Below are 24,393 nucleotides of genomic sequence, written 5' to 3' on the forward strand. Positions count from 1 at the left end.
GGGGTTGGGTGCAGGAGGGGTGTGGGGTGCAGGAAGGGGCTCAGGGCAGGGGGTTGGGTGCAGGAGAGGTGTGGGGTGTACGAGGGGGTTTAGGGCAGGGAGTTGGGGTGCAGGAGGGCTGTGCAGTGCAGGCAGCAGGCTTAGGGCAGGGAGTTGGGGGGTGGCGTGCAGGAAGGGTTTGGGCTCTGGCGTGGCAGTGGCGTGCACCGGGGCCAGTGCAGGCTCCCTGCACGCCTGCCCTGGCTCCGGCCCCGGCCCCGGCCCCGGCCCCGCACTGCTCCAGGAAGCGCTGCAGCCCCTGGGGGAGGGGGTGGGGTGGAGGGCTCCCTGTTCACTGCCCTTGCTGCGCCTCCAGGTACCTCCCCAGAAGCTCCCATTGGCTGCAGTTCCCCATTCCTGGCCAATGGGAGCTGCGGAGGGCGGTGCCTGGCGGCAAGGGCAACACACGGAGCCCTCTAGTGTAGACCTTCCTGTAGTTTCTCGATGGCATCGTGGCACGTGTGCTTGTGTTACAAATTAAAGGATGTTATTTCTAGGCTACGGCTACACTAGAGAGTTTACAGTGGTGGAGCTGCACTGCTGTAAGCTAATGTAACCGCTCTAAGCTGATGGGAGAGAGCTCTCCCGTCAGCTTCACGACTCCCGCCCTGTGAGCGGTGCTAGTTATGTCGGCAGGAGAAGCTCTCCCGCCAGCATAGTGCTGTCTACCCCGGTGCTTAGGTTGGTGTAACTTACGTTGCTGTTTCACACCCCTGAGTGACTTAAGTTATACTGCAGTAAGGGCTAGTGTGGACACAGCCTTGCTGTCAGCTCACTAAGGGCAAAGAGAATCAAGGTGGGATCTTTCTCATGCATCATCACCTGTAAAAATGTTCCTAAGGCCAAATTAACCCCCCTAATACCTGTGCAATCCTATTGTCTTCAGATCAGGTCCTCAGTTACATTTGTGCCATCACCCTGCCATCCCTGGGTTTGCACAGGTGTCCATGATTAGAAGTTAGAACAGTTCTATTGATGGTGCACATGGGAGAACAGACGACGCAGCTCACTCCCTGCCATGTCAACACAGTGCCGAACAAGATGAGAGCTTATTTTTATCCGCTAACTCAAGCGGATATGCTGGAGAGAAAACCACTCAGGCCCCTGTTCTGCCTTGCCTTGCCCTTTGTAGTCTCTCATATACCTGTGCTAAGTGAGTGTCAGATGCTACCAAATCACAGTTGTAGGGCTAAATTCTCTGTAGGCATATTACCACTGACCTTAGTGGAGTTATCAGCAAATCATTTGCCCCCTGGTGTTATGCCCCCCTCAGACAGATATAAGTGATGATAAACACGCGAGGAGAAAATCTGATGAGTAAGAAATCATTCTTGCGTAGTTTCTTTTCAAACTAGAGCCAGAGTTTTAAGACACTGGCAGTGGGACAAGCCAGCCCCATGGCTGCTGCAGGACCACAGAAACACTGACCAGCCTTCAACCCTAATCATGAATCTGAATTTCGGATGGCAAAACGTAACAAAATATCCCCCTATGGAGTCAGATTTTTAGAAGAGCTCAGGGCTGGATTTCAAGGGCTCAGCATTACAGCCAGTGAGATATTTTGCACTGAAACTCTTCTGAGGGAAGATTAGGGTTTTGACTAAATTATTATTTTTTTAAATTAAAAGTATCTGCTTTCCACAGGGAAATTCTAATTCTCACCCTCTGCGCCCCCATTGAAAGCTGAATACCCAAATACCGAAATCCTTCAATTCAGAATTGCTGCTGTGGTGCCTCGTTTGAGAGCCTCATGCTTCCATTCTCTCCTATGGGCTGGTCTCTCTGGTCAGACTACATTTCCCATGATGCAGCAAATCCAGCAACTGCCATGATGTACTACCTATCCTCACCAAGGGAGGAGATGGTGATGCGTCATGGGAGAGGTAGTCTGACCAGGGAGCCCAGCCTATAAATGAGAATGGGATCACAAGGGATCTGAACTACAAATTCCACTATGCACTACAACATCACTTGTTTTTTTGCAAACACCCCACCTCCAAAACCCCCTTAATTTTCTGTGGAACCCCTCCCCAACCACCACCACTTTCCGAACAGTTCTACTCAGTACCCAGCACCTTCTATTCCTGTGACTCTTCAGGAGAGATTTTCAACTGAGCGCAGCACCCAGTGTGCTGAGCACTTAGGCACCAGCTTGATTTTTCCAAACTGGGAGCTGAGCTCTTTTGAAAACCTTGTGCTTATTTGCTTGCAGATGTGGCCTTCGTCGTCCTGGAGAAAAAGAGATCCAAGCGCAGCCTGTCAGCCCCGGTAGTAGTACTTAAGTTTATTTGTAAACTGTTCTTTGGTAAACAATAAGACAGAACTTGAAAAGAATTAAAAAAAAAAAAAAGAGAGACAAAGAAAAATGATTCACTCCAGATTCAGGAATGCACAGGAAACAAACTATGCCAACGCAAGACACAGGCTGTACCCAGGAAGAGAACTGGACTATCACCCTACTGAATACTTAGCCTAAATCACAGAGCCACTGGTGGATGAGGTCATGCATCACTGCCCCTCTCACTACTGTTGGCAAAGATTCTGTGACCTGGGTCACAAGCAGGTCTAGCCTGGGGGGGTTGGAGTTGATAGGTCAGGGACCCACCCAGTTGCTCTCCCTCCTCACCTGCTCGCGCTTGCCCTCTCTAGTCATCTTTGTGGAAGGTGGCAGGGTGGGGGAGGTTTTGGAGGAGTGGGGGTGTTGCCTCTTTACAGGGGCGGCTCATTGCAGAGTACAATTTCCAGTTCCTTGCGGTATAGCTTCCCCCCATCGGAGAGGTTCATGATGCTCTTTCTGTAGTTGGTGAGCTGCTGGATGTTCATTTCCTGGCAGACGGTAACAGAAAGGAACATGATATAGAATGGCGGCATACACAGGACTAGGTTTCAGTGGTGTGTCATGGGACGAGCTGGCCTTTGAAGTGGGGTTCAAGGACCTCCCAGATAGGGTTGCTGACTTGGAGTGTCTGGTTTTTAAATATTACCACCAGCAATGCCAGAACCTCCCCTGCCCCGCCCCACCCCACCCCCATCACTTGCTGCTTTTCCTCTCCCACCCCCACCGGCCTGGGTCAGGAGGGACTCGCCCGCAGAGCTGGGGGTGGGAGCTGTAGCCACCCGACAGGCAGGAGGCAGCCACAGCTGAGTAGGGGCTGGAGCGGGTGAAGACCCGGCACCTCCCCCATCTGCAGCAGCCAGACTTTGGGGGTCCAGTCAGTAGATCTGACTGGACACTGTCTGGTCCACTTTTTGACTGGACTTTCTGGTTGAAAACCAGGCACCTGGCTACCCTACTCCCAGAGCAGAAGGATTAGGGGGATTGTAAATCGCAGGGATCATGGGCACTGTAGGCTGGTAGCAAAGCATGCTGGGAAGAGGGGCAGAATAAAGGTTGCTTGTAGCAGTTCCCCCTAGTGAGGAAAAAAGAGGAGAGTTGTATCTCTCCATGGGAGGAAGCTTGGATGTGGGGAGACCTTGAGAAGGAGGGAGCAGAGCCCCTCATAGGAGACCCTTGGGTGGAGGGCTAACGCGACTCAGCCAGCAAGGGGAAATGGACAGCGGCTGTGTCTGAAGGCAAGAGGTGAGCTGCTTTATTCCTGAGTGGGGGCCAGGCCCAGAGGCTCTAACTCCGCCGTGGTTTGCCACTGCAACACCACTGAGAGCAGTGCAGTTTCCCCAGCGTAAGGCGGGAGCAAGATGGGTAAATCAGGCCCAGTCTCTGCATTTGGCCTACAAACTTGCTGTAGTTCACTTTGTACTCTTTCCCTAAGTACCTCTGGGACGCTGCAAAACAGCTGGAGCAGCTGGCCGTACTCTGGCTAGAGTGACCCTCACCCCTGCACAGAGAGTCAGAAGCACCGAACTCTTAGAGCGGAGCAGATGTGGGACTTCAGTGGAGCACAGGCCTCTGCACAGAGGCAAACTTTGTGCACTGAGTGGCTTGCAGGTAAGCACCCATGTCCTGACTTGGCAATGGGCCACATTCACCACTGCACAGTGCAATGGCATCTTGGCTGGGTCATCTGCAGGGACTGGACCTGGAACCTGTGGATCTAAAAACACGAGCCAATGCTGCCTAAGCTCAATACTAATAAACCTGCTTACTGGCAGGCGCAGCTTCCTTTGTGCCACTCTATCGAGCAGCACCTTGCACTGCTGCAAAGGGTCAAGCAAGTGCAGGGCAACAGTGATTCAAGCGCCTGGCCTCCGCTGTTCCTACATTCCTCAGGGCAGACATTGCTGAGCACTGTGCAGGCTTCTTCACAGCCACCCGATCGGGTGCTGAGCAAACCCAGATGCCCAGCACTAGCACGCTGGCCCACCTTCTGCACCCTGCAGGATTGAACCCTCACTGACACGACCAGCTAGGACTCCCGCATGTTAACCTTTGGGCCAGATCCTCCAGTGCAGCTTCTGGGCACCACATGGGTCTGCAGCCAGGTTTCCCCAGGCTTGCCGCAGGTGTAAAGGATGACACTGTGATGCACTGATCCGTGCCTAAGGCACTGCCCTGCACTTCATCCACACAAGACACAGACTAGTCGCGGAGGACGCAACAGCTGCTAGGGCAGACCTAGGGAGCAAAGCTGCTCTAGTGGATTTGCCCATTGACTTGAACAGGAGCAGCCCTTAGGTTTGTCTCCATTTGTTCCTTATCAGCTCACCTTCTTGTTCTTCTCATAGAGGTCTTTCAAAAGGGCATCCAGCTCGTTCTCATCAATGAAGCCGCTCCCATCCTGGTTAGCAAGAGCAGGAGAATACACACATTAGGGGACATTTCATCCAACCCAAGGGGCCCTGCAATCGTCTCCCTGCCTCTGCTCCCTAGGGCTGCAGTGGCCTTGCTGTCAATCACCACTGAACGGCTCAGACCTGCCATTCCCCTGGATCGCTCTCAGGTTTGGGGGCCTGGAAGCTACAGGAAACCCAACACAGCTGCACTCTCTTTAGTCCAGAGGGCAGCAGTGGGGAACTGGTTTCACTTTTGACTGTTCATAATGTGATGATGTCACAAGCGCAGACATTGCCACTCTCACTGGGGTAAGGCCCTGAGTCAAAGCCCAGTGCAGGCACCAGAAAGGCTTTGAGCATATGGCCTGGTCCAGAGCCCACTGGCATGACTCCATTGAAATCAAGGGGGTTACACTAGTATAAGTGACAGGAGAATCTCTATAGCCAGCTCTACTGGCTATAAAGATCTGCAGCAACAGTGGTCCAGAAAAGCAGGATTTCATTATTATTCTGTCTCTAAATCAACATGTCCCCTGTGTTCAGGTGGGTGGCAATCCCTGGATTCACAGACTCTTTAAAATGTGCTCTTCTGTCCTCTGTGGGCAGAACTCCCCTGCTCACATTGAAACATTGAATCATAGAATATCAGGGTTGGAAGGGACCTCAGGAGGTCATCTAGTCCCACCCTCTGCTCAAAGCAAGACCAATTCCCAACTAAATCATCCCAGGCAAGGCTTTGTCAAGCTGGGCCTTAAAATCCTCTAAGGAAAGAGATTCCACCACCTCCCTAGGGAACCCATTCCAGTGCTTCACCACCCTCCTAGTGAAATAGTGTTTCCTAATATCCAACCTAAACCTCCCCCACTGCAACTTGAGACCATTACTCCTTGTTCTGTCATCTGCCACCACTGAGAACAGCCGAGCTCCATCCTCTTTGGAACCCCACCCTCAGGTAGTTGAAAGCAGCTATCAGATCCCCCCTCATTCTTCTCTTCTGGAGACTAAACAATCCCAGTTCCCTCAGCCTCTCCTCATAAGTCATGTGCTCCAGCCCCCTAATCATTTTTGTTGCCCTCCGCTGGACTCTCCAATTTTTCCACATCCTTCTTGTAGTGTGGAGCCCAAAACTGGACACAGTACTCCAGATGAGGCCGCACCAATGTCGAATAAAGGGGAATGATCACGTTCCTCGATCTGCTGGCAATGCCCCTACTTATACAGCCCAAAATGCCGTTAGCCTTCTTGGCAACAAAAGCACACTGTTGACTCATATCCAGCTTCTCGTCCACTGTGACCCCTAGGTCCTTTTCTGCAGAACTGCTACCTAGCCATTCGGTCCCTAGTCTGTAGCAGTGCATAGGATTCTTCCGTCCTAAGTGCAGGACTCTGCACTTGTCCTTGTTGAACCTCATCAGGTTTTTTTGGCCCAATCCTCTAATTTGTCTAGGTCCCCCTGTATCCGATCCCTACCCTCTAGTGTATCTACCACGCCTCCTAGTTTAGTGTCATCTGCAAACTTGCTGAGAGTGCAGTCCACACCATCCTCCAGATCATTAATAAAGACATTAAACAAAACCGGCCCCAGGACCAACCCTTGGGGCACTCTGCTCGAAACCGGCTGCCAACTAGACATGGAGCCATTGATCAGTACCCGTTGAGCCCGACGATCTAGCCAGCTTTCTATCCACCTTACAGTCCATTCATCCAGCCCATACTTCTTTAACTTGCCGGCAAGAATACTGTGGGAGACCGTATCAAAAGCTTTGCTAAAGTCAAGGAATAACACATCCACTGCTTTCCCCTCGTCCACAGAGCCAGTTATCTCATCATAGAAGGCAATTAGGTTAGTCAGGCACGACTTGCCCTTGGTGAATCCATGCTGACTATTCCTGATCACTTTCCTCTCCTCGAAGTGTTTCATAATTGATTCCTTGACTCTTGAAACAAGAGTCTTCTCCACACCCCTTCCATGAGCCGAGCGGTTGGCTCCGTGCTGGGGGCCAGAGCCCCAGCTAGCCTCCATTAGCATAATTATGTGCAACTCAATGGAGCCCTGTGGATTTACACCAGCAGAGGCTCTGCCTATGACGGTGAATGGGAGAAAATGCCAAAATGCCTTTCCCAGTCGCAGCAGGCTAGAGAGAATCGAGGAAATAAAGTGCTAGGAAGAGTTCTTCCTGGACCAAGCTCATGGGATTTCAGATCCCCTTGTGCTTCCCCTTCTCCCCCACCCCATCCACGCAAGCCTCTTACCTTGTCATAAAATGCAAAGATAGCATTGAATTCCTCGGTGGCTAGTTTCATTCCCTGGACAATGACAGGAAGAATAAAGAAATGAGCCACGCACACAGGGAGGGAGGAGGGGGAAAACAATCAAAGGGGAAAAAAGTGAGCAATCTTTTTTTACCTGAAATTTAAGTAGGAAGTTCTCCTGCACAGGTAAGAGTCTGCAGAGAGATTGTGAAAGGGTAAATCAGGAGCTGAGTGGAGACACTCACCCGGCACATGTGGCCACGGCGGGGGGAGGGTTTGGTCCTCAGAGCTCTGCACAGATGCTGCCCTGGAGAGATCGGCTTTGCCTGCTCTTCTGTGGATGCACCTCACTCAAGCTAGTTAGTGGAGCCCTGCAAAGATGGGCCTACCGTCTGCACCAACCGGCTTCTGAATGGAGGCCTCCCTGTTTTCCCACTCAGCCCTCTCAGGAAGGGCATGGTCCTCCAGTCAGGGAGACCGAGGGTTAAAAGCTGTTGAGATTGATTGGATGGTCACAGACCAGACTCCAGTGGATGTTTGTCTGCAACCTGATTTGGCATGATTAGGAGTCAGGCCAGATTTGGAATAGCAACGGGTGCTACAGGTTGGCATCGAGGTGTATTGGCAGAATTGGGCAGGAAGCAGTTTGTTTGTACTACAGTCTGCCAGGCTGCAGCTATTGGTCATTAATCTCCAGTCATGGGCAGTGGGGGGCAATGTTGTTCTTTTACAGAGGCCATAAGGCCAACGGTATTAGCCCTCCTGGAATGCTTTTTCTGCAGCTGGGCAAGCCATAGTATTCTCTTCCACTCCTGGTGCGGATTCCTCTCTGGCACTAGTGTGGTGAGAAGTCACTCCATGGAGCTCCATTGGTGCAAATGGGAAGGGAGTCAGGCTCCTGGACTTTAAGAGCAGTAGGGTGTGAAGCCCTTCGTTTAGCATGGCTTTGAGGCAGGACTGGAGTGGCTTGTAGAACAAGTTCAGGGGATACCTGGCATGCAGATGGAGCTGTAATTCAGCAAGGGGGGAGATGGATTTGACTGGGGGAGGGTCCATAGTTTTCTTTGGCTCTTGCGGGGGGAAGACTAAGAAGCCCAAGTAGCAAGCAGTGCAAGAGAACCCTTACCGGGACATCTCCGACAGGCCCAGCTTCCCGTCCCCATTCATATCGAACATGCGCAGCTGATGGGACACAAACCAGCAGTCTGTTAGTGACCGGCTCTTCCCTCCACCAGCGTCCCCAACTGGGATTGCAGCCGAGCCTTTGGCAAAGCAGGGGGTCAGCTGACAATGCCAGCTTTCTACAGGGGGCAGGGAAATGGGGCCTGTTAAATTCAGAGTCATGGAGGAGGGAGGGTTGGAAAGTTCAGTCAAAAAGGGAACCTGGCAGTGTCTGGTCACCTGCAGTAACATGACTCCGCCAATGCCGGACAGGAAGTGGAGCCTGGAGGAGCTGCTCTCTGCTCAGCTGCTCATGGAGAGAAGTGGCTGGCTGCCTCTGCCATCTCCAGCAGACAGATTGGTGTGTGTGGGAATCCTGTCAGCCCCTGGCCGCCCTGCTCTGCCCTGATTTTCCCCCCTGGCCTCTTGCTCCAGGGACTGACCCCCATCCCCTCCCTGCCCCACATGGGCAGGCAGGCACTGGTCAGCTCCTCCCAGCCCAGTTCTGCAGGCAGCAGGTGAGTCCCAGGACGGGGGGAGTGAGCAAGCGGGAGGCAGGGCCTAGGGGTGAGGCCTTGGGGGAAGGGGCAGGGGTGGGGCTGGGTGCCCGGTTTTCAGCAGTTAGAAAGTTGACAACCCCAGGAGGAGGGCAGGCCTGGTCCAGGGTGTGTTATGGGGAAAACTCTCGTCAGCCAGATAAGCTCGAGTTTATAGCTAAGTGAACTGTAGGGAGAAAAGTTTGAGCCAAACTGTTCCCTAGTGTAACTGCAATGGGCAACCCCCAGGGATAGATTGGGCCTGTTATGTGTGTCTGCATTTTACACTTAGTAAAGCCTGGGACAGGTTTAACAATACCAAACTCTTACATAACACTTTTAATCAGTAGAGCTCAAAGCAATTTAAACAGGAGGCCACTATCATTGTCCCCATTATACAGACAGTGAAACTGAGGCACAAGAGGGGAAGGGACTTCCCCAAGGTCACCTAGCAGATCAATGTCAGAGCTGGGACAAGGACCCAGGTCTCCACACTTCCAGTCTAGTGCACTCTTCATTAGGACAAACTGAGACAGGTGAAACAAGTGCATTTTCCATTTCACATGCCACTAGCCAGATTCTGTTGGGAATCTCAGCAGAGAGGCCAAGGAATTGCTGGGGGCCTAGACACCGAACTCCCCTTTCGTGCTAAGAGTGGACCTGTTGGGGCAGTGGGGGAAGCCTGCCCTGCTGCCAACCATTCTGTGGTTAGACACAGGCCTTTGTTCTCCAGGGCTAGCACCGGAGAACTTTGCACTGGCCCCAGCCTGCCCTTTCCTGTGACTGAAGGTCCCAGCCCAGGGGCGTGCTGCTCACGCTCCTACAACAGAACGGGCCGAGTTTCTGACCCAGATTTCTTACTGCCTGGGGAGTCAGGGCAGGGCATGCTGCAGAACAAGTGCACCCATCCTCTAACCCCGATGCTTTTCACCCTTCTTCAGGCAGCTGGACTCATGCAGACTGACTCCTCGTCCCCACAGCTTCTTTGAGCTCGCTGCACATCTGCTGCAGCTGCTTCCTCAGACACAGAATGGGCTCTGAACGGAGGGAGCTGGGTCAGCAGCAGCACCCCCCCTCCTCCCGGGATTGGTCTCACTTACTATGGTCTGTGTATATTCTTGCAGCTTTGGCTCATCGTAGGGCTTGTTCGCTTTCTTTAACAGGTCTGACAGGAACCCCTGCGACAGGAGAGGACCACGTAAGATTCGTGTCGGTTACAAACCCTGGCTTACCAAGGCAGAACTCCACCTGCCTTGCTGGAGTAAAACCATGCCCCTTGTTTTTCTTCGTGGGGAAAAAGGCACTTCCACTGCTGGGCAGTCTAGGAATGGCGCTGAGACGCGTCCCACCTGTCCAGTCAAGGGCTATAGCCACAATGCAAGAGCATGTCTGAAAATGTTAGTGTGGGAACTTCAAGGGGTCAGTGGCTAGTACCTTGGCACCCCCATCGCTGTGCCAGTCTCAAAGCAGTGCAGTGCTTGGCACAAATTCCTCCAGGACTAAACCCGGGGAATGAGCGCTTAGAGTGGAGTGCCTGCTCCTTACATACTCCATAGGAAGTAGCGTCTCCTCTACCAGCCAGATTTAGCCCCAGTGTACAGCGACATCAATGGGGCTGGATCCACTTCCACTGGGGTTGAATTTGTCTTTAGGTTTGTTGGTGTAATCCGCAGTGAGCATTTCTCTCACAGCATCGCTCAGGAGATTAGGCATTTCTCACTCTGAATCACCCCCAACGGAACCTTCTTAAAAGCGCTCTAAATTCCCTTCCAGAATGGGAATTGCTTGGTCCCCGCTTCACTCTATGTGCCTTGAGAAATACCCCGACCCAAAGGCAAAGTGCACCACAGCTCTGACTGACTCCAGTGCAGCCATGCTGATATGCACCAGCGGAGGAGCTGGCTCCAAACGTTCTGCTGGCGCTTCACCCTCTGAAAGGTACATGGCACCCAGCCAAGGGGACTGGCCCAAATTATGTGCCCAGTCTCTCACGAGGTTTTTGAGATCAGGAGCACTTGATCAACCCATCGAGTAAGGCAAACCTAGGAGGAAGGGGCAGCTTCCAGCATTGTACACGTCTAATATCCTAAGATGCACTGAGAGTGACCTGCCATTTCACCGGAACAGGTGGTGTTAGTAGGCTCAGTGCAGAGAGCCCTCAACACTCCTGGCTGCTGATGGCAACTGAAGTTGCTCAGCGCTTTACAGGAACAGCCCATAGTTACGAAGGGAATGAAGCTTTCTTGAAATGAGGCCACTGGCTCTGAGAAGCCAGTCGATCACAGTAAGTGGAATTTTAAGATCAATATGTTAACACAGGCAGGCTGCCAACAGTCTTATAATGTGGGGCAATATAAACAACACACCGTGAAACCTGCCATCAGCCACCATCCACAGGGCAAAGCAGAAACCAGTTGCGTACCTAGCAGCAGCGGCTCTCTAAAGACTACACCAAACTGCCACGGGAACTTTGGGGTTCCTTTACAGAGGTGACTTAAGACAATGCAATGCCGTCATGGAGCGGGTCCTGGGTGCAGATTCTACTGCTTGCATTTGTGCCACCCCATTGGCATTCAGTGCAGTTGCAGTGAAGTAACTGGGCAGGATTTGACCCTGAGTGAATTTGGTGAGCTTTATTTCTGGACAGTTGCAGACCTCTGAGCTTTATCAGCTCATCTCCCCAAGCTACTCTAAGGTAGGACAGCTTCAGTAAGAGCCTCCCGTCTGCATCTGCCTTCACTGCATCTGCCTTCACTGCACGGCCCCTAGAGCTGCGTATCCAGAGCCCAGCTCTGCTGCTGCCAGAGCCAATGACAGTTTTCCCATTTGACCTCCATGGCAGCAGGAGGAGGTGCTGTACAGTGAAGTACAATGCAGGCGGAAGTGATCAGGAGCTGCAAAGGGACAGTGTAACTCTCAAGCCAAGCGTCTTATAGACCGAGTGATCATAAGCTAGACACGAGCTGCACCATGCACACGCTGCTTTTCTTAGCGAATGACTCGCAAGAGAGGTATGGTATGGTATAGAATGCCAGCCCCACCAACAGCACAGCCCTTTAAAGTCATATCTCCAAGACACTCTTCAGTCATCCCCCACCTTGAGTTCATTGGCTTCTATATACCCACTGCGGTCTGTGTCATATTTCCGCCAGGCCTGCAAGGGAAATGCCACACGTTAGTACAAGTGATTCCCCCACTGAAAAAAGTACTAGATTTTGGATAGTGAGACAGTGATAGCTCTTTGATCTAGAAGACAAAGGTATGAATGTGATCTAATGGCTAGAAGCTGAAGTTAGACCAGTTCAGGCTAGAAATCAGGAGAAAATGTAATGCTTAGGGTAATTAACCATTGGAATCCAATTTACATAGGATTCTCCATCACTTGAAGTCTTTAAATCTAGATTGGATGTCTTTCTAGAAGATCATCTATAAGTCAAACAGAAGTTATGGGCTGGATGCAGAAATTACTTGGTGAGTTCTAGGGCCTGTGTTATACAGGTCAGACTAGATAGTCATAATTGTCCCTTCTGGCCATAGCAGCTTTATGACATACTCGTTGGGAATCCACTGATTTTACTGGGAACTGCATCCACTTAACATGGGGGCTGGATCTGGCCCAAGGTACCTATGTACACAGCAGTGAATGGACTGGGACTACCCCTGTCAGCTTTTCCTTTTTAGGTAGCCCCTCTCGTGGCATTGGGAATGGGAATAACTAAAGCTACCATGACAACAGACCTACAACGCATGAGGTCCATTCTCCTAGTGATTTGTGTGTTGTCTCAACATTGGCGCATCCATCTCAAATACAGTAAGAACTACCCCACAACTACCTGCACCAAACGCAAATGAAACCCAACCTGTTTAGGCGTTTGGCTCAGTGAGCATGAACCTGTTCTGTAGCTGTGGAGGAGACAGATTGTTTCCCATAAACAACAGAGGTGACAAAGGGGGAAGGAAGGGCAGTAGAAATGTGCATTTCCCCCCACACTTGGTTAGCATTTATTGTAAGTTTCTCTCTATCTCGGGTCTAATACAGCATCCTTTACCATGACAGCTGAGTCCCCTATAGATCAAGAGCCTGTGTACAGTCTCTCTCTGTCTCAGATATTCATGTGGACCTAACAAATCAAAAGACATTTATCTGTTCAGAGCTGGTTGATCAAAGTATTTTCCTGCTTCCTGTGGAGACACTACATTGTCTCCCCCACACGGTGTGTCGGAAGAGGTCTCCCTAAGTGCTATTCTTCTGCCTACGCAGATTTCCATCCCATCTGGCATGGGGAGAACACAGCTCCTCATTGGTCTTGAGTTTTCTGAAGCTTCATCTCTCAGGGGATGGGTTTTGGTCCTGAGGGGAATTGGTTTAGCAGAGCTGGGTGCACTCAGGGAAAAAAACAATGTCAAGAGTTCATGCTCATTATTAGACTCGCTATTGGTGGAGTGGGCTGAATTCAATATTTAATGGCATGTGCTTATGAAACAATAACTCCCCTTGTCTGTTAAATGGCAGCAGATAGAATGGCATCACATTTGCATGTTCTCATTTTCCAGTAATTGATTTAAACTCTTGCACGGTGTCGCTGTGCATTGCTGAACAGCTGCTACACGTCACTAGCCGGTGAAACCTCTCACGTACATCTCATATTGATGAAGAACTTTGGAATCTGTCAGACTGAGATGCCACATCACTTTATAATTTGAGAGGGTCTTTTATCCTATCATCTTAAAGAGTGTTTAAATATTAACTACTTATGCCCAAAAATGTCCCTCTGAAGTAGACAAAGGAGATAAAGGTCATTTTACCCTCCTCCAAAATGCTGCCACTTCTGTGTGGAACACCACTGCTGATTGATGGCATCAAGGAACACTACATAATTTAGGACTGAAAGTGAAGAAAAGACCATCCAAATAATACTGGGAGTGAAATTTAGGGAGGCAGAATATAAATATCTAACCTGCAATTTGGGCAAGACACAGGAGCTAACTTCCTTACTGTTCTGAGAAGTGCCATAAGATCCTTGATGATGACAAGGCTTTTGCACCTCACTTGCGTACTTGGTCCACAGACAGCACCGACAGATATGCCTATAGACACTAATCACCTCCCGCAGCCCAGATCTTCTCCCTGCTCTTACCTTCCTCTTCAGATTCTTGAAAGAGGCTAAATAACTGATTTACAGCACCCGGAAATTTAGAACATTCTCTTGCAAAGTGAATTTCAACAGCACAACACAAGGGAAGTCCTCCTCCCCTTCCACAAGGAAACACATCCCACTAATGAGCAGCGCCAGGGTGTTGAGAGCTCCTGCCCCAAAACTCCCTCCCAGGTTTTACAGTGTGAGCTGGGCCAGGCCTTTGGAGATTAGTGAGTGTCATGGATGCCACTGTTGTGCAGGTGTGATCAGTGAAGCTCCTAGATTGAAGGTGCACCTTAGTCACTGGGACTTGGGGGTTACAAACCAGCCAACCTGTCACTCTGGGAAGAGGGAGCAGGGATGTTCCCACAGTCCACTTTGTGCTTGTCATAAACTGTCTGACTAGCTCAGGTACTTGCAGAGTATCTGTCCCCTTAACAAGGTGTATTATGACACCAGAATTATGGTGTAGGCTCTGTGGCAGACCCTGTCTGTACAGCGTCGCTCAATATGGCCCCAATCCTGAACTGCTTAATACAAGCAATAAAAAGGACAAACTACGGTGTGGATGTGTAGGGCTAAAAGCTGCTCCCACTGAAGTCTATGGCAAAATGTCCCTGGACTTTAATGGCATCATGGTTTGGCTTGTTGTGTCCATAGCTACAGCTTGCCTTCAGTGGGAGGATAGAATTGCAGCTGGCATGTAGCTATGTCTCTTCCAGGTAAAAACATTCAGAGGAAGCCCATGGCTGCTGGACAAAGAAACCACTCACCTGGTTTGGTTATAATAATAGTAATAAAAATTTGCTCTCTACTCACCTCCATGAATTCAGAGCTGGATCCAACATGCTGTCTGAAACACAACAGGAAGTTCTCCTCTGTGGGCAGGATCTGAGCCAGCTGGAGGGTGGGGGAGACAGCAAAGCCATCAGTGAGTAGAAGGCAAGTCACACAACACACAGAGAATCCTTGGCCCATCCCACTGGTGCGTGTAGACGGTGACAGAATAGGATTGTGTTTCCTTTCTTACTGCATCTTTGTAATTTTTGCTGCTGTCACAGGCCACTGCCATTTTGCGAGGGAGAATCAATGCAGCACGTTGCAGAGGAGACACATACATTGTGCTCTTTCTCTCTCATTGCAAATTTACTTTTGCTCTTAATTGTTTTGTTGTTTTGCTTAACCTAAAATAAGTCATTGAGACTAAAATGGTTGCTCTTTGCTCATGGAAAGAACATAACAAGTCCCATCTCCATTGTTTGCAATAATTCCCTAGAAAAAGAAATTATGTTTCAGATCTCCTATCTGTTTTGTCCTCTTCCTGATGAAACACATTAGCAGAGTGGATGTTACATTCCTCTCTAATGGCTAGGCCACTAGGTAATAACAGCCTACTGCCACTACCAGCTAACAGAGTTAAACCATTAGCTCCAGGGATTGAGGTCTGTGCTTTTGTGTGAAGGTCCTGGCCTTACATTCTGCTGATAGTTAAGAATGAGGTTTGTTCCACTGTAATTCAACATACTTTCTCCATGCGTTAATAAGGGAGTTTGAAAGTATTGTGGCTCCTTTTTACTTCCTTGTTTGTTGCACCAGCATCCTTGATGATGCTGAGCCCAGCTCTCCGAATCGTGTTAGGCAGTTAAGTGCTGCCACAGAACTAACCGGGGGAGGCCAGTCACACTAAACACTTTGTTCTACCTAAAGCTTTTGTAAAAGTGGCTGTTTTACACTTTAATTTTTGGTGATCAAGAAAAGGAGGATTTAAAAGTGGGGCAAAAAAAGTCCTTACATGTACTATTGATACCACCTAGGACTACTGAATGCAAAAGAATCCTAAAAATTCAGGTCCATCGACACTGTTTACAATTTGAGCTTTTTTCCATTTGGACAGGGAAAACAAGCTAGACAAGGTCACATGTGTGCTCCTAGTCAGTTTCAGGCAGAAACTGGGTTTCAAGCACAGGAGGGAACTGTTTACATCCAGACAAAAAACTATCTTTAGTGACATTTTTAAAGGAAAACCCATGAAAACATTAGCAATGGGGTTGGGAACTTTTTAACGAAACCTTACATTTGAAGATCAAGGCAGCTAGGACCAAAGAGAATTGTTCCAAAGAAGATTAACAATTTGAAAGGGCCATAGATAAAACTGAGACCTAAACTTTGTGAGGTGCCTCTGTTTTTCCAATCAGTTCAGTTCTCCTTGTCTGCCTGCCTTTCGGTGCCCTTTTCACAGCTGTCTTCTTAACTTTGAGTCATTTCTCCCAAAATAGTGTCGGTGTCTTAATCAAAGGGCGGGACAACTTTTAATAAGGCCTGTGCAGGCGAGCAGCTGGACAGAAGATTTCTTCGGAAGCTCAGGTTGGCAGGAGCCTCCTTTTTATTAGGAAAATAATAAAGTGGAGCTTCCTGGTAAATCGAGAGAGCAGGCAGCAGACCGGCAGGAGACAGAGTGACTGGCTTCCTTGATTTTTTCATTTAGTGGTAACAGCTGAAAGGAACCATGTCCTAGCCACTGAGAACATCCTGGCTATATAGCTGGCTTTGTCATGACACTGACAGCAACTCACCAGAGCAATTTCATTCCCTCTGCAGGTAGGGCCCAATTTAGACCTGGTGTCACTCCAGTGACTTCAACAGGGAGGAGTTTGGCCTGACGAGTTCTCAGATACTGTAAAGCTGGAAGGATGTAGACTGGGGAGCAAAAGATCGTAGCCCCCACTGCCCATGGTATCTACAGTATCTCTGCTCCCCAGTCAGAGTCCTCCCCTCGGAAAGAGAAATGAAGTCCGGTTCTGCAAACCAACAGTGGATTCACGCAGATCCCACCCATTATGGATGTGACTGGCTTCAGCTGAATTGCTGCCATCCTAAGCCCTGCTCGGCTTCTGCTGTGCCCATGAGCAACCGCACCTGAGATGGAGTTACCTGAATACCGGTAATTCGTTGGTATGGTCAGCAGGACACACAGTGCGAAGCGTGTTGGGATATGACCGAGTCAGGCCAATTACATCTTACTGGTCCCTCTGCATGGGCTGGCTCAAACGCAGGGCCCAGGCTTGGGGCCTGACTCACGCTGAGTAGCATTTTGGACCATGATGAGTAGCTAATGGGACTAGTCAGGCTACCAGGATCAGTCCTGACACAACAGGGCCTCCTTGATGGTCAGAGGGAGGAAGCGGGTGGAAGGCAAAAATGAGGGTGTACACACTAGGGTTACCATATGTCCTCTTTTTCCCGGACATGTCCAGCTTTTCGGCACTCAAACCCCCGTCCGGGGGGAATTGCCAAAAAGCCGAACATGTCCGGAAAATGGCGGCTCTGCTCCTCCCCAACTCTTCGGCTCTGTTTAAGAGCCGGGCTGCCCGAGTGCTACCGGCTTCGGGCAGCCCCGTGCCTCCAGACCCTGTGCCGCCGGAGCCCGGCAGGGGAAGTGCCGGCTGGGGGCACAGGGTCTGGGGGCTGCCCGGCAAACCCTGAAGCCGGTAGCACTGGGGCAGCCCTTTCCCCCTGGCTGGGAGTGGAAGGGAGGAGGGGGCGGAGTCAGGGTGGGGGAAGGGGCGGAGTTGGGGCGGGGCTAAGGGTGGGGAAATGGGCGGGGCCAGGGCCCGTGGAGGGTCCTCTTTTTTTATTTATGAGATATGGTAACCCTAGTACACACGCTCAGGGGTGGGGAAAGGGCTGAGGACGGGGAGTCAGAATCACTGATGGCAAAGGGGGGAAGGGAATGGGCGGAGAGGCAGAGACTGAAATACATGCTCTGGGAGCTAGCGCCTTATCACTCATAGGCAGGGAGGGCAGAGTACAGAAAAGCTAATCCACCTCTGGGAAAGGAGCCAGCCAGACATGCTGCCTTATTTTATAGGGACAGCCCTTCCTTGGTGCCTAGCCTCCTACAGCCAACATCATCACAATATGTGGCCCACACCATAACAGGGAGCGTCTAGCTACCACCATCCTCTCTCCCATTCATCACTGTGTGCACCCAACTCCCCTACTGGCAACTGAACAGCTGCCCTGGGCCAACCACAGTAACTACTTATGTAGCCAAAGTACTTGGGGCAGTCGTGGGATTCGAATCTAGGACCTACCGAGCTGAAAGCAGAAAGTAAGTGGAGGGCTGGCCCCGCACTGAAACTTAGTGAGTTTTTGGTCGGCCCCCTCCCACTATCAAAAGAAAGGGGAAGGGCCAAAGAGAAATCAGGATCGTGAGACTGTCAGTCCCCAGGGCCAATGGGGAGACGCCAACACTCCAAGTTAGCCCCATTGACAGGGCAGGTGAGCCAATGAGGGAGTCAGGAGCCTGGGGTCCTGTCCTCCCTGTGAGGTGGAGCTGCCTGGGTCACAGTAGGGCAGAGCTAAGGAGAGCAGCATGGAGTCAGAGCTGGGCTGGAGCTGGTGCAGTGCAGACCAGCCGTGCCGACGGGAGCCAGGGCTGAGCTGGCTAGCAGGCATCCCTCATGCCACGAGGAACACCAGAGAAGAGAGTGGTGAGCAGCTGGGGAGAGCAAGGGGGCTCTGGGGAGAGGGCCCAGCGGAGGAAGACATCACCAGGCCCGGAGCCAGCTGTGTGGGGTGTCCCTGGGCCCATGGGCGGGGGGATCCTTGTTCCTTTACCCTTTTCTGTTTTCCCTTATTTTTCTAACAGTTGCTGTTTAGTAAATTGTATTTGGTTTAAGCTATAAGTAATGATCAGTGGGCCAGGGATGTGGCTGGTGCAGAGAGTACCCCATCCCTTGGCCTAAGTGCCCAAAACAAGACTGGGGTTAAACCTCCCAGGAATCCTGGGCCCAGCTCTACTTGGGGTAACAAGCACTCTGCCACATAGGAGCGTGGAAGAAGTGTCCTCAAGGTCAGGCAGGCTTCTGGGTAAAGGAAGTGGGAGCGAGGACTCTGGTCCTTTCGCTATCTGATTCCACTGGGGGAGTGCAGAAACCAGGAAAGTTCCCCACAATAGTGGGACCATTCCGCCGCTTGCAATGAGCTGCCACCACTGGAGCTAAAGAAGTAAGCATTAGCAGACTCGTACACCTCTTATGGGATGCAAAGCACTGAACTGGAAATCAGGGGACCTTGGTTATATTCCCAGCTCTGTCACTGGCCTGGTGGGTGACATTGTGCAAGTCACTTTGCGGCCCTGTGCCTCAGTATCCCCATCTGTCAAATGGGGATTATGATGATCAGCGTAAGAGCCTGTTATTATGTATATCAGCCATTAGAGGGCAACAGATTGAGATTCCTCACTACCCGGAGTGCAGATTACACGTATCTGGGCAGGCAATATTAGTGCTGAATGGAAACACGGAGAAGCCAAATCCTTGTGACCAGCCAGCTCCCCACTGGTCACCATGAAGTGCTCTGCAGACCGTAATCTGGGACTACTGCCTCATTAAAACAATATGCCACACAGTTCTCTCTCATATTGCAACAATCATGCAAAATAGATACAACTTTGATACCTCATCCCAGGTATGATTTTATACCACTGTCCCTGAAAAATCAGCTGCATCTTTGACCTGACAGTTGATGTAAGAGTTTATAGCCCTTCTCAAATCTCATTCTAGCTACGTCATTTTTATTGTTCCTATCAATGTCTAATCCTTTCCTACATCCCACTAAGCTCTCGGATTTAATAATTTCCTGCAGCAGTGAGAACCAGGCCTCCTGGGTTCAGTTCTTGTCACTCCGATAGAGCAGAAATAGAAATGGTCCAGGAAAAGGCAGCCGAAATGATTAGAAGCCTGTAGAGACTATATGAAGATAAATTAAAAAGATTAAGATGCTTTCCTCTAGAGAGGAGATGAATCGGGGGGGGAGGGTGAGGGGGGATATAAAATCATTACTGGGAGAGAGGAGGGTTCCCATTTGCCCAATCCCATAACATGGAAGCAAAAGGGCAGCCAATGAAATGTAAAGCAACAACTTCTACAGCTGATAAAGGGAAATTCTGTTTTATGCAAAGCATAGTTAGCCAGTGGAACTCACTGCCACAATATATTAGTGGGATAGAAGGAGGAATTAAACATGTATATGAATAGTGAGAACATCAGCAGCAGTTACACTAGCTGGGATAACAATCCATAATGAGCATCAGCTCACGCTTCAGGACACAAGGCAACCACATTAGCTGCCAGGGGTTCAGAAGATGTTTCTCCCATGGCTATTGGATTGTACTATTGTCCATGTGGTAGAGAACCAAGGCTTGCATTTTCAAAGGTGCCTAAGGGAATCAGGCGCTCAGATCCCATGGAAATCCAATGGGATCTGGACACCTGACTCCCTGAGGCTGCTTTGACAAGGCAGTCTAATGCAACATGCGGCAGGATTCACACTCCCCACTTCTGGAGTGCAAGAGGATCCATGTGTCTATGCTAGGATCTAATCCCCAAGTATAGGTGGACATCCTGGTCCCAATGAAGCCAGTGACAAGTCTCCCATTGATTCCAGTGGGGCCAGGATTCCCCCTGAGCATAGTTGTATTGATGAGAGCAGCTTGTGGGAGCGATGCTGGCGCTAGCACCACTCACCTCTGCCATTTCAATTCTGCCATCTGCATTCTTGTCATACTTCTGCATGAACTCCTTCATCTTCTCTGCAAAGTTGCCGTTCTTAGAGTCCTGTGAACAAAGCGAGAACGTTTGTCCCTCTTGACCTCCAGCAGGGTCTCTGTGCCCCCTGGCCCCTCCCGCTCCATGCACTGTGCCTGGTCAGTGCGTTGGCTTCGAGCCATGAAAGGTTGGGAAGGATGCTGCTTGGATGTCGAACAGGCCAGTACATCAGAGAGGAGCCCCTTTCACTCTTAACCCAAGGCAGGAGAGCCAACGGACAATCCTACCTCAACACAGTAGGGTTAAATTACAATCGTGTCTATGCGCCCTGTTGCGTTAGGCTCTGTACACACGCACAAGAGACAGGCCTTGCCCGGAAGAGTTTACAGTCTATCTAGACAAGAAGAATTAGTCTCATTCCCAGCTAAGAAGCTGAGGCACAGTGAGATTGAGGGAGGCAAGGGCAGAGCTAGGAGGTGAATCAGATTTTCTGCATCTTGAGGCCAGTGCCTTAACCCCAAGAGAAGTCCCGTCTAGTCCAAGAGAGCAGACCGGCAGCTGGCAGGGGACACTAATGTAAATGAGTATGAGGTGAGTAACAACCCAGCGTCACATCAAACCAGGAAAGGGAGCTGCCCATGTGTCCCTGGCCAGCTAACGCCGGCTTTACAGATTACTCTGCAAACCAGAGTGGTCCTGTTAATGCCAGGGGCTCCTTTGGGTGGGGAGAGGTTGCAGGATCAGGATCTATTAATATAACTTGGGCTAAGGTGACTCGGTCTAAGGCTCCTATTGACTTGTTACACCTCATGGCTCCAACGTTAACTCAGCGTTGCTAACTATCGTGATTTATCATGAAGCTCACGCTATTTGGTGTTTTCTCTTCAAGCCCCAGCTCCTGGAGTCACGTGATTATAGGAGAATTGCAGCTTGCATTTAAAAAAAAGTAGGATTTGAGCACTTGGGTCTGTGGAGAAAAGCTGGAAAATGTGACCCCCTTAAGGCTCCAACAACAAATATAAAGACCCCAGATCTATTATTTTTGTGACTGGGAGGGGGGAGGGGGGGAGACTGGCCTGTGATTTTTGCAGGGTGGGGTTTGGCAATGTTAATGACTCAAAAATGGCAAAGTAGATTTTGCAGAAACTTTCCTAAACAAACATCACCTTGGGGCTGAGACCAAGTTTGGAGGGCCAGATACTGGAGACACTTATGACATGGACAAGCAGAATATTGTGTGTACCGGGGAGAAAGACAATCAAACTACCCACATCCAGCTCTGCTCAGCTTGCAAGTCATAGGAGCTGAAAACAATAACCCAGCCTTTCCCCAAGCAGCAAATAGGAGTTTAATGGTCACCCTCTTTTCAGCACCCTCTTCCTTAGCTGGCTTGTCATTTACTCACTGAAAACAAGAAATAAGATCACGAGTTATGAGGCTTTGTTGCTAGAGTGTCTCAGGGCACGATCGACGGGTAGAAATCGATCTCTCGGGGATCGATTTATCGCGTCTCATCTAGACGCGATAAATCGATCCCCGAATCGATGTGCATACTCCACCTCGTCAGCTGCGGCGGTCGATTTGCTGCCATCCTCACAGCGGGGTAAAGTGCTATTACAATTGTGTTGACTTTTGTTTGGGGCCAGCTCTTCCGTATGTGAGTAATCTGATGGGTGGGTCCCTCTTTAAAGCAGCATGGGCTTCCCATGCCTTCTTACCTTCTGGCCTTGCACAGCCGAAGCAGTAGAAAAGGCCACCTGGGCTAACCCCAAGGGGCCTTGGTTAGGCAAGGGGTTTTCACTGGCCAGCAGGGGGCAGTGTGATGACGGGCTGAGCAGTGTTTGGTTAGCAGGGGATGGACAATGGATCTGCTAAGGAACAGACTTATACACACAGTATGCGTCTGGGCTCACGCCATGTCAAATGGCTTGGCCTGAATGAGCAAACCTTGGCCGATGGGGACCCCAAACTGTGTGTGGAGGGGCTAGCGGCACAGTGTGGAGCTAGTTCGCTGCCCTCTCAGCGCTCACATCCAAGCCCCTGTAAAGGGAGCACAGCCCCAGGAGGCAAGAACAATCAAAGCAGCAGTCTGGTTGTGCCACTGCCCCTCTGAGGCAGTGAGGCCCTGCTCTCCAAGGCTGTTTGGAAGACGAGGAGCTCGTGTTTCCAGTGATTCCATAATTTATGCTGTCAGTTCCATCTGCAGCCTTGCATATGCTCCAATGAATATTGCACAGACATCCGCCGGCAAGCTGCCAGGCTCCGTGCCACCTGTGCCAGCCTGATGATCACGTGGCAGCGGGCGAGCCTCGTTCAGTCTCACAATGGTGTGAGAAGGGTGCTGAGCTGCAGGGAAAGCTCGTCTCTGGCTTGCCTTGGCCGGAGAGATGGCTCCATGACCCAGCATATGAGGGTGATATTGGGGAGGAGGGGAGTAGAAAATGAGAGGAATAAATGAGGCTCTTTGGGGATCCAACCCCCCCTCCCAGAACCCACCCCGGGATGTTAGGGCTAGAATGAACGTTTCATAAGGAAGGAGATCAGAGCTGGCTCGGTGCAGGGCTCTGCGCTGTCATGCAGGACAAGTGGCTTCAGGGTCCAGTCTGGACTAGCAGGGACTGCGCTCAGGCTGCAGAGTGGGTAGCTAGGGTCTGAAAGTAGCAAATATCCTGAGTTGCTCAGCAGTGGCTCTCTCAGCTGACTGACGCCTGAATGGATTTCAGCCTGGTCCTTAGCCAGCGAGGACTGGCGACTGAACCCACCCCAGATGTTTCAAAATCACAAGTCGGCCCCTTCCAAAATCATGAGTTTTGGGGTGCTTTTTATTTGCCTGCTGATATCAGACCCTTCAGGTTGTCCTCGGGTCACGTTCTCAAGCTGCTCTTCGCAAAGCCTGAGGGCTAGAAAAGTATTTGTATTGACCATTTTAAAGCTATTCTTTACTAACCAGAAGTAGCTGTGACCTAAATTCCCAATGTCAACTGCACTATGGCACAGCCAGCTGCTGGGGCCTTAACGTTAGTCGTGATGCAGAAGAGTGAGCGACCACCCTGCTCCTTGCAGCACCGCACCTCCAGCTCTACGCTGGGCCAGTGGGGGCAAAAGTGCCATAGAGGGAAGCACACCACCTACTGAACCTTTCACACACACACCCTTCCTGTAGCTGGGGCATTGGGGCTGCAAAAGAGTCTCATGTAATCACTTGACTCCAGTAGCTGGGGCTTTGAGTAAAACATCAAATATTGCAAGACACAATAAAGTCACAGGAGTTGGCAACACAGACAGTGCAGCCTACAAATGCATATTTGCAACAGATGTTTCCAGTGTTACAGAGAAGCCATAGGTTTTTTAGACCCAACTGTGAGCCATGTAATAATGTGAACATGTGGGGGAAATACCCTAACTTCTCAGTACATGGAAATACTTGCCCAAGTAAAATTGGTAAGGCACAGATTGATTACTAGCCAAATCCTGCTGACTTTGAAGAGTCAGGACCAATCATCATCAAGAGGTGTAGCTTGGCACACGCACTGGGATTTTAGGTATCCTAGAAGTGGGCCTGAGCCAGAGAGTTCAGAACCAGACTTTTCCAATGTCCAGAGCTGTTTGGAGCCAGGATTGGAAAACCCCACCAATCTCAAATCAGTCCCAAGCCCCTGAATTCTTTTGAAGTTTGTTTTTCACTACTGGGCATGGCCCCTAAAACTTGCAGGTGATGGGCACAGATTCCAGCTCCCTGAGAAGGGCTCTTCATTGCAACCCTCACAGGGAATGAGGCAACACTGGGCTGTGTGGGAGACTCAGGTCAGGAGAAGAACAGGGAAGGAGGGAACAAAGAAGAGGAGGAAGAACAACAGAAGAGGAAAGGAAATGTATTTTTCTTACCACTCCAGAGCCCTTTCTAGCACTTTCTAGCTCCTGGAAGAAGTTTTCCAGTTCCTTGCCTTCAATGTAGCCATTTCCTGCAAGGAAAACAAACATATG

The 24,393-nt window shown here is 50.4% G+C and overlaps 1 protein-coding gene across 1 annotated transcript in view; it reads right to left on the bottom strand.

The window, feature by feature from the left end:
* Nucleotides 1–2,302: 2,302 nt before the first annotated feature.
* Nucleotides 2,303–24,393, bottom strand: part of CALB2 (calbindin 2) — a 52,517-nt gene continuing 30,426 nt past the window's right edge. Inside the window, exons 2-11 of the mRNA XM_034788787.1 lie at nt 24,295–24,371; nt 20,389–20,478; nt 14,678–14,758; nt 11,818–11,874; nt 9,821–9,898; nt 8,150–8,205; nt 7,178–7,217; nt 7,024–7,077; nt 4,704–4,775; nt 2,303–2,865 (exon numbers count right to left, since the gene is read on the bottom strand). Coding sequence (XP_034644678.1) covers nt 2,749–2,865; nt 4,704–4,775; nt 7,024–7,077; nt 7,178–7,217; nt 8,150–8,205; nt 9,821–9,898; nt 11,818–11,874; nt 14,678–14,758; nt 20,389–20,478; nt 24,295–24,371 — 722 coding nt within the window. The 3' untranslated portion in view covers nt 2,303–2,748. The remainder of the gene's footprint in view (nt 2,866–4,703; nt 4,776–7,023; nt 7,078–7,177; nt 7,218–8,149; nt 8,206–9,820; nt 9,899–11,817; nt 11,875–14,677; nt 14,759–20,388; nt 20,479–24,294; nt 24,372–24,393) is intronic.

The sequence above is a fragment of the Trachemys scripta genome, chromosome 13 (genome assembly GCF_013100865.1).
Source record: "Trachemys scripta elegans isolate TJP31775 chromosome 13, CAS_Tse_1.0, whole genome shotgun sequence".
NCBI classification, from domain to species: domain Eukaryota; kingdom Metazoa; phylum Chordata; order Testudines; family Emydidae; genus Trachemys; species Trachemys scripta.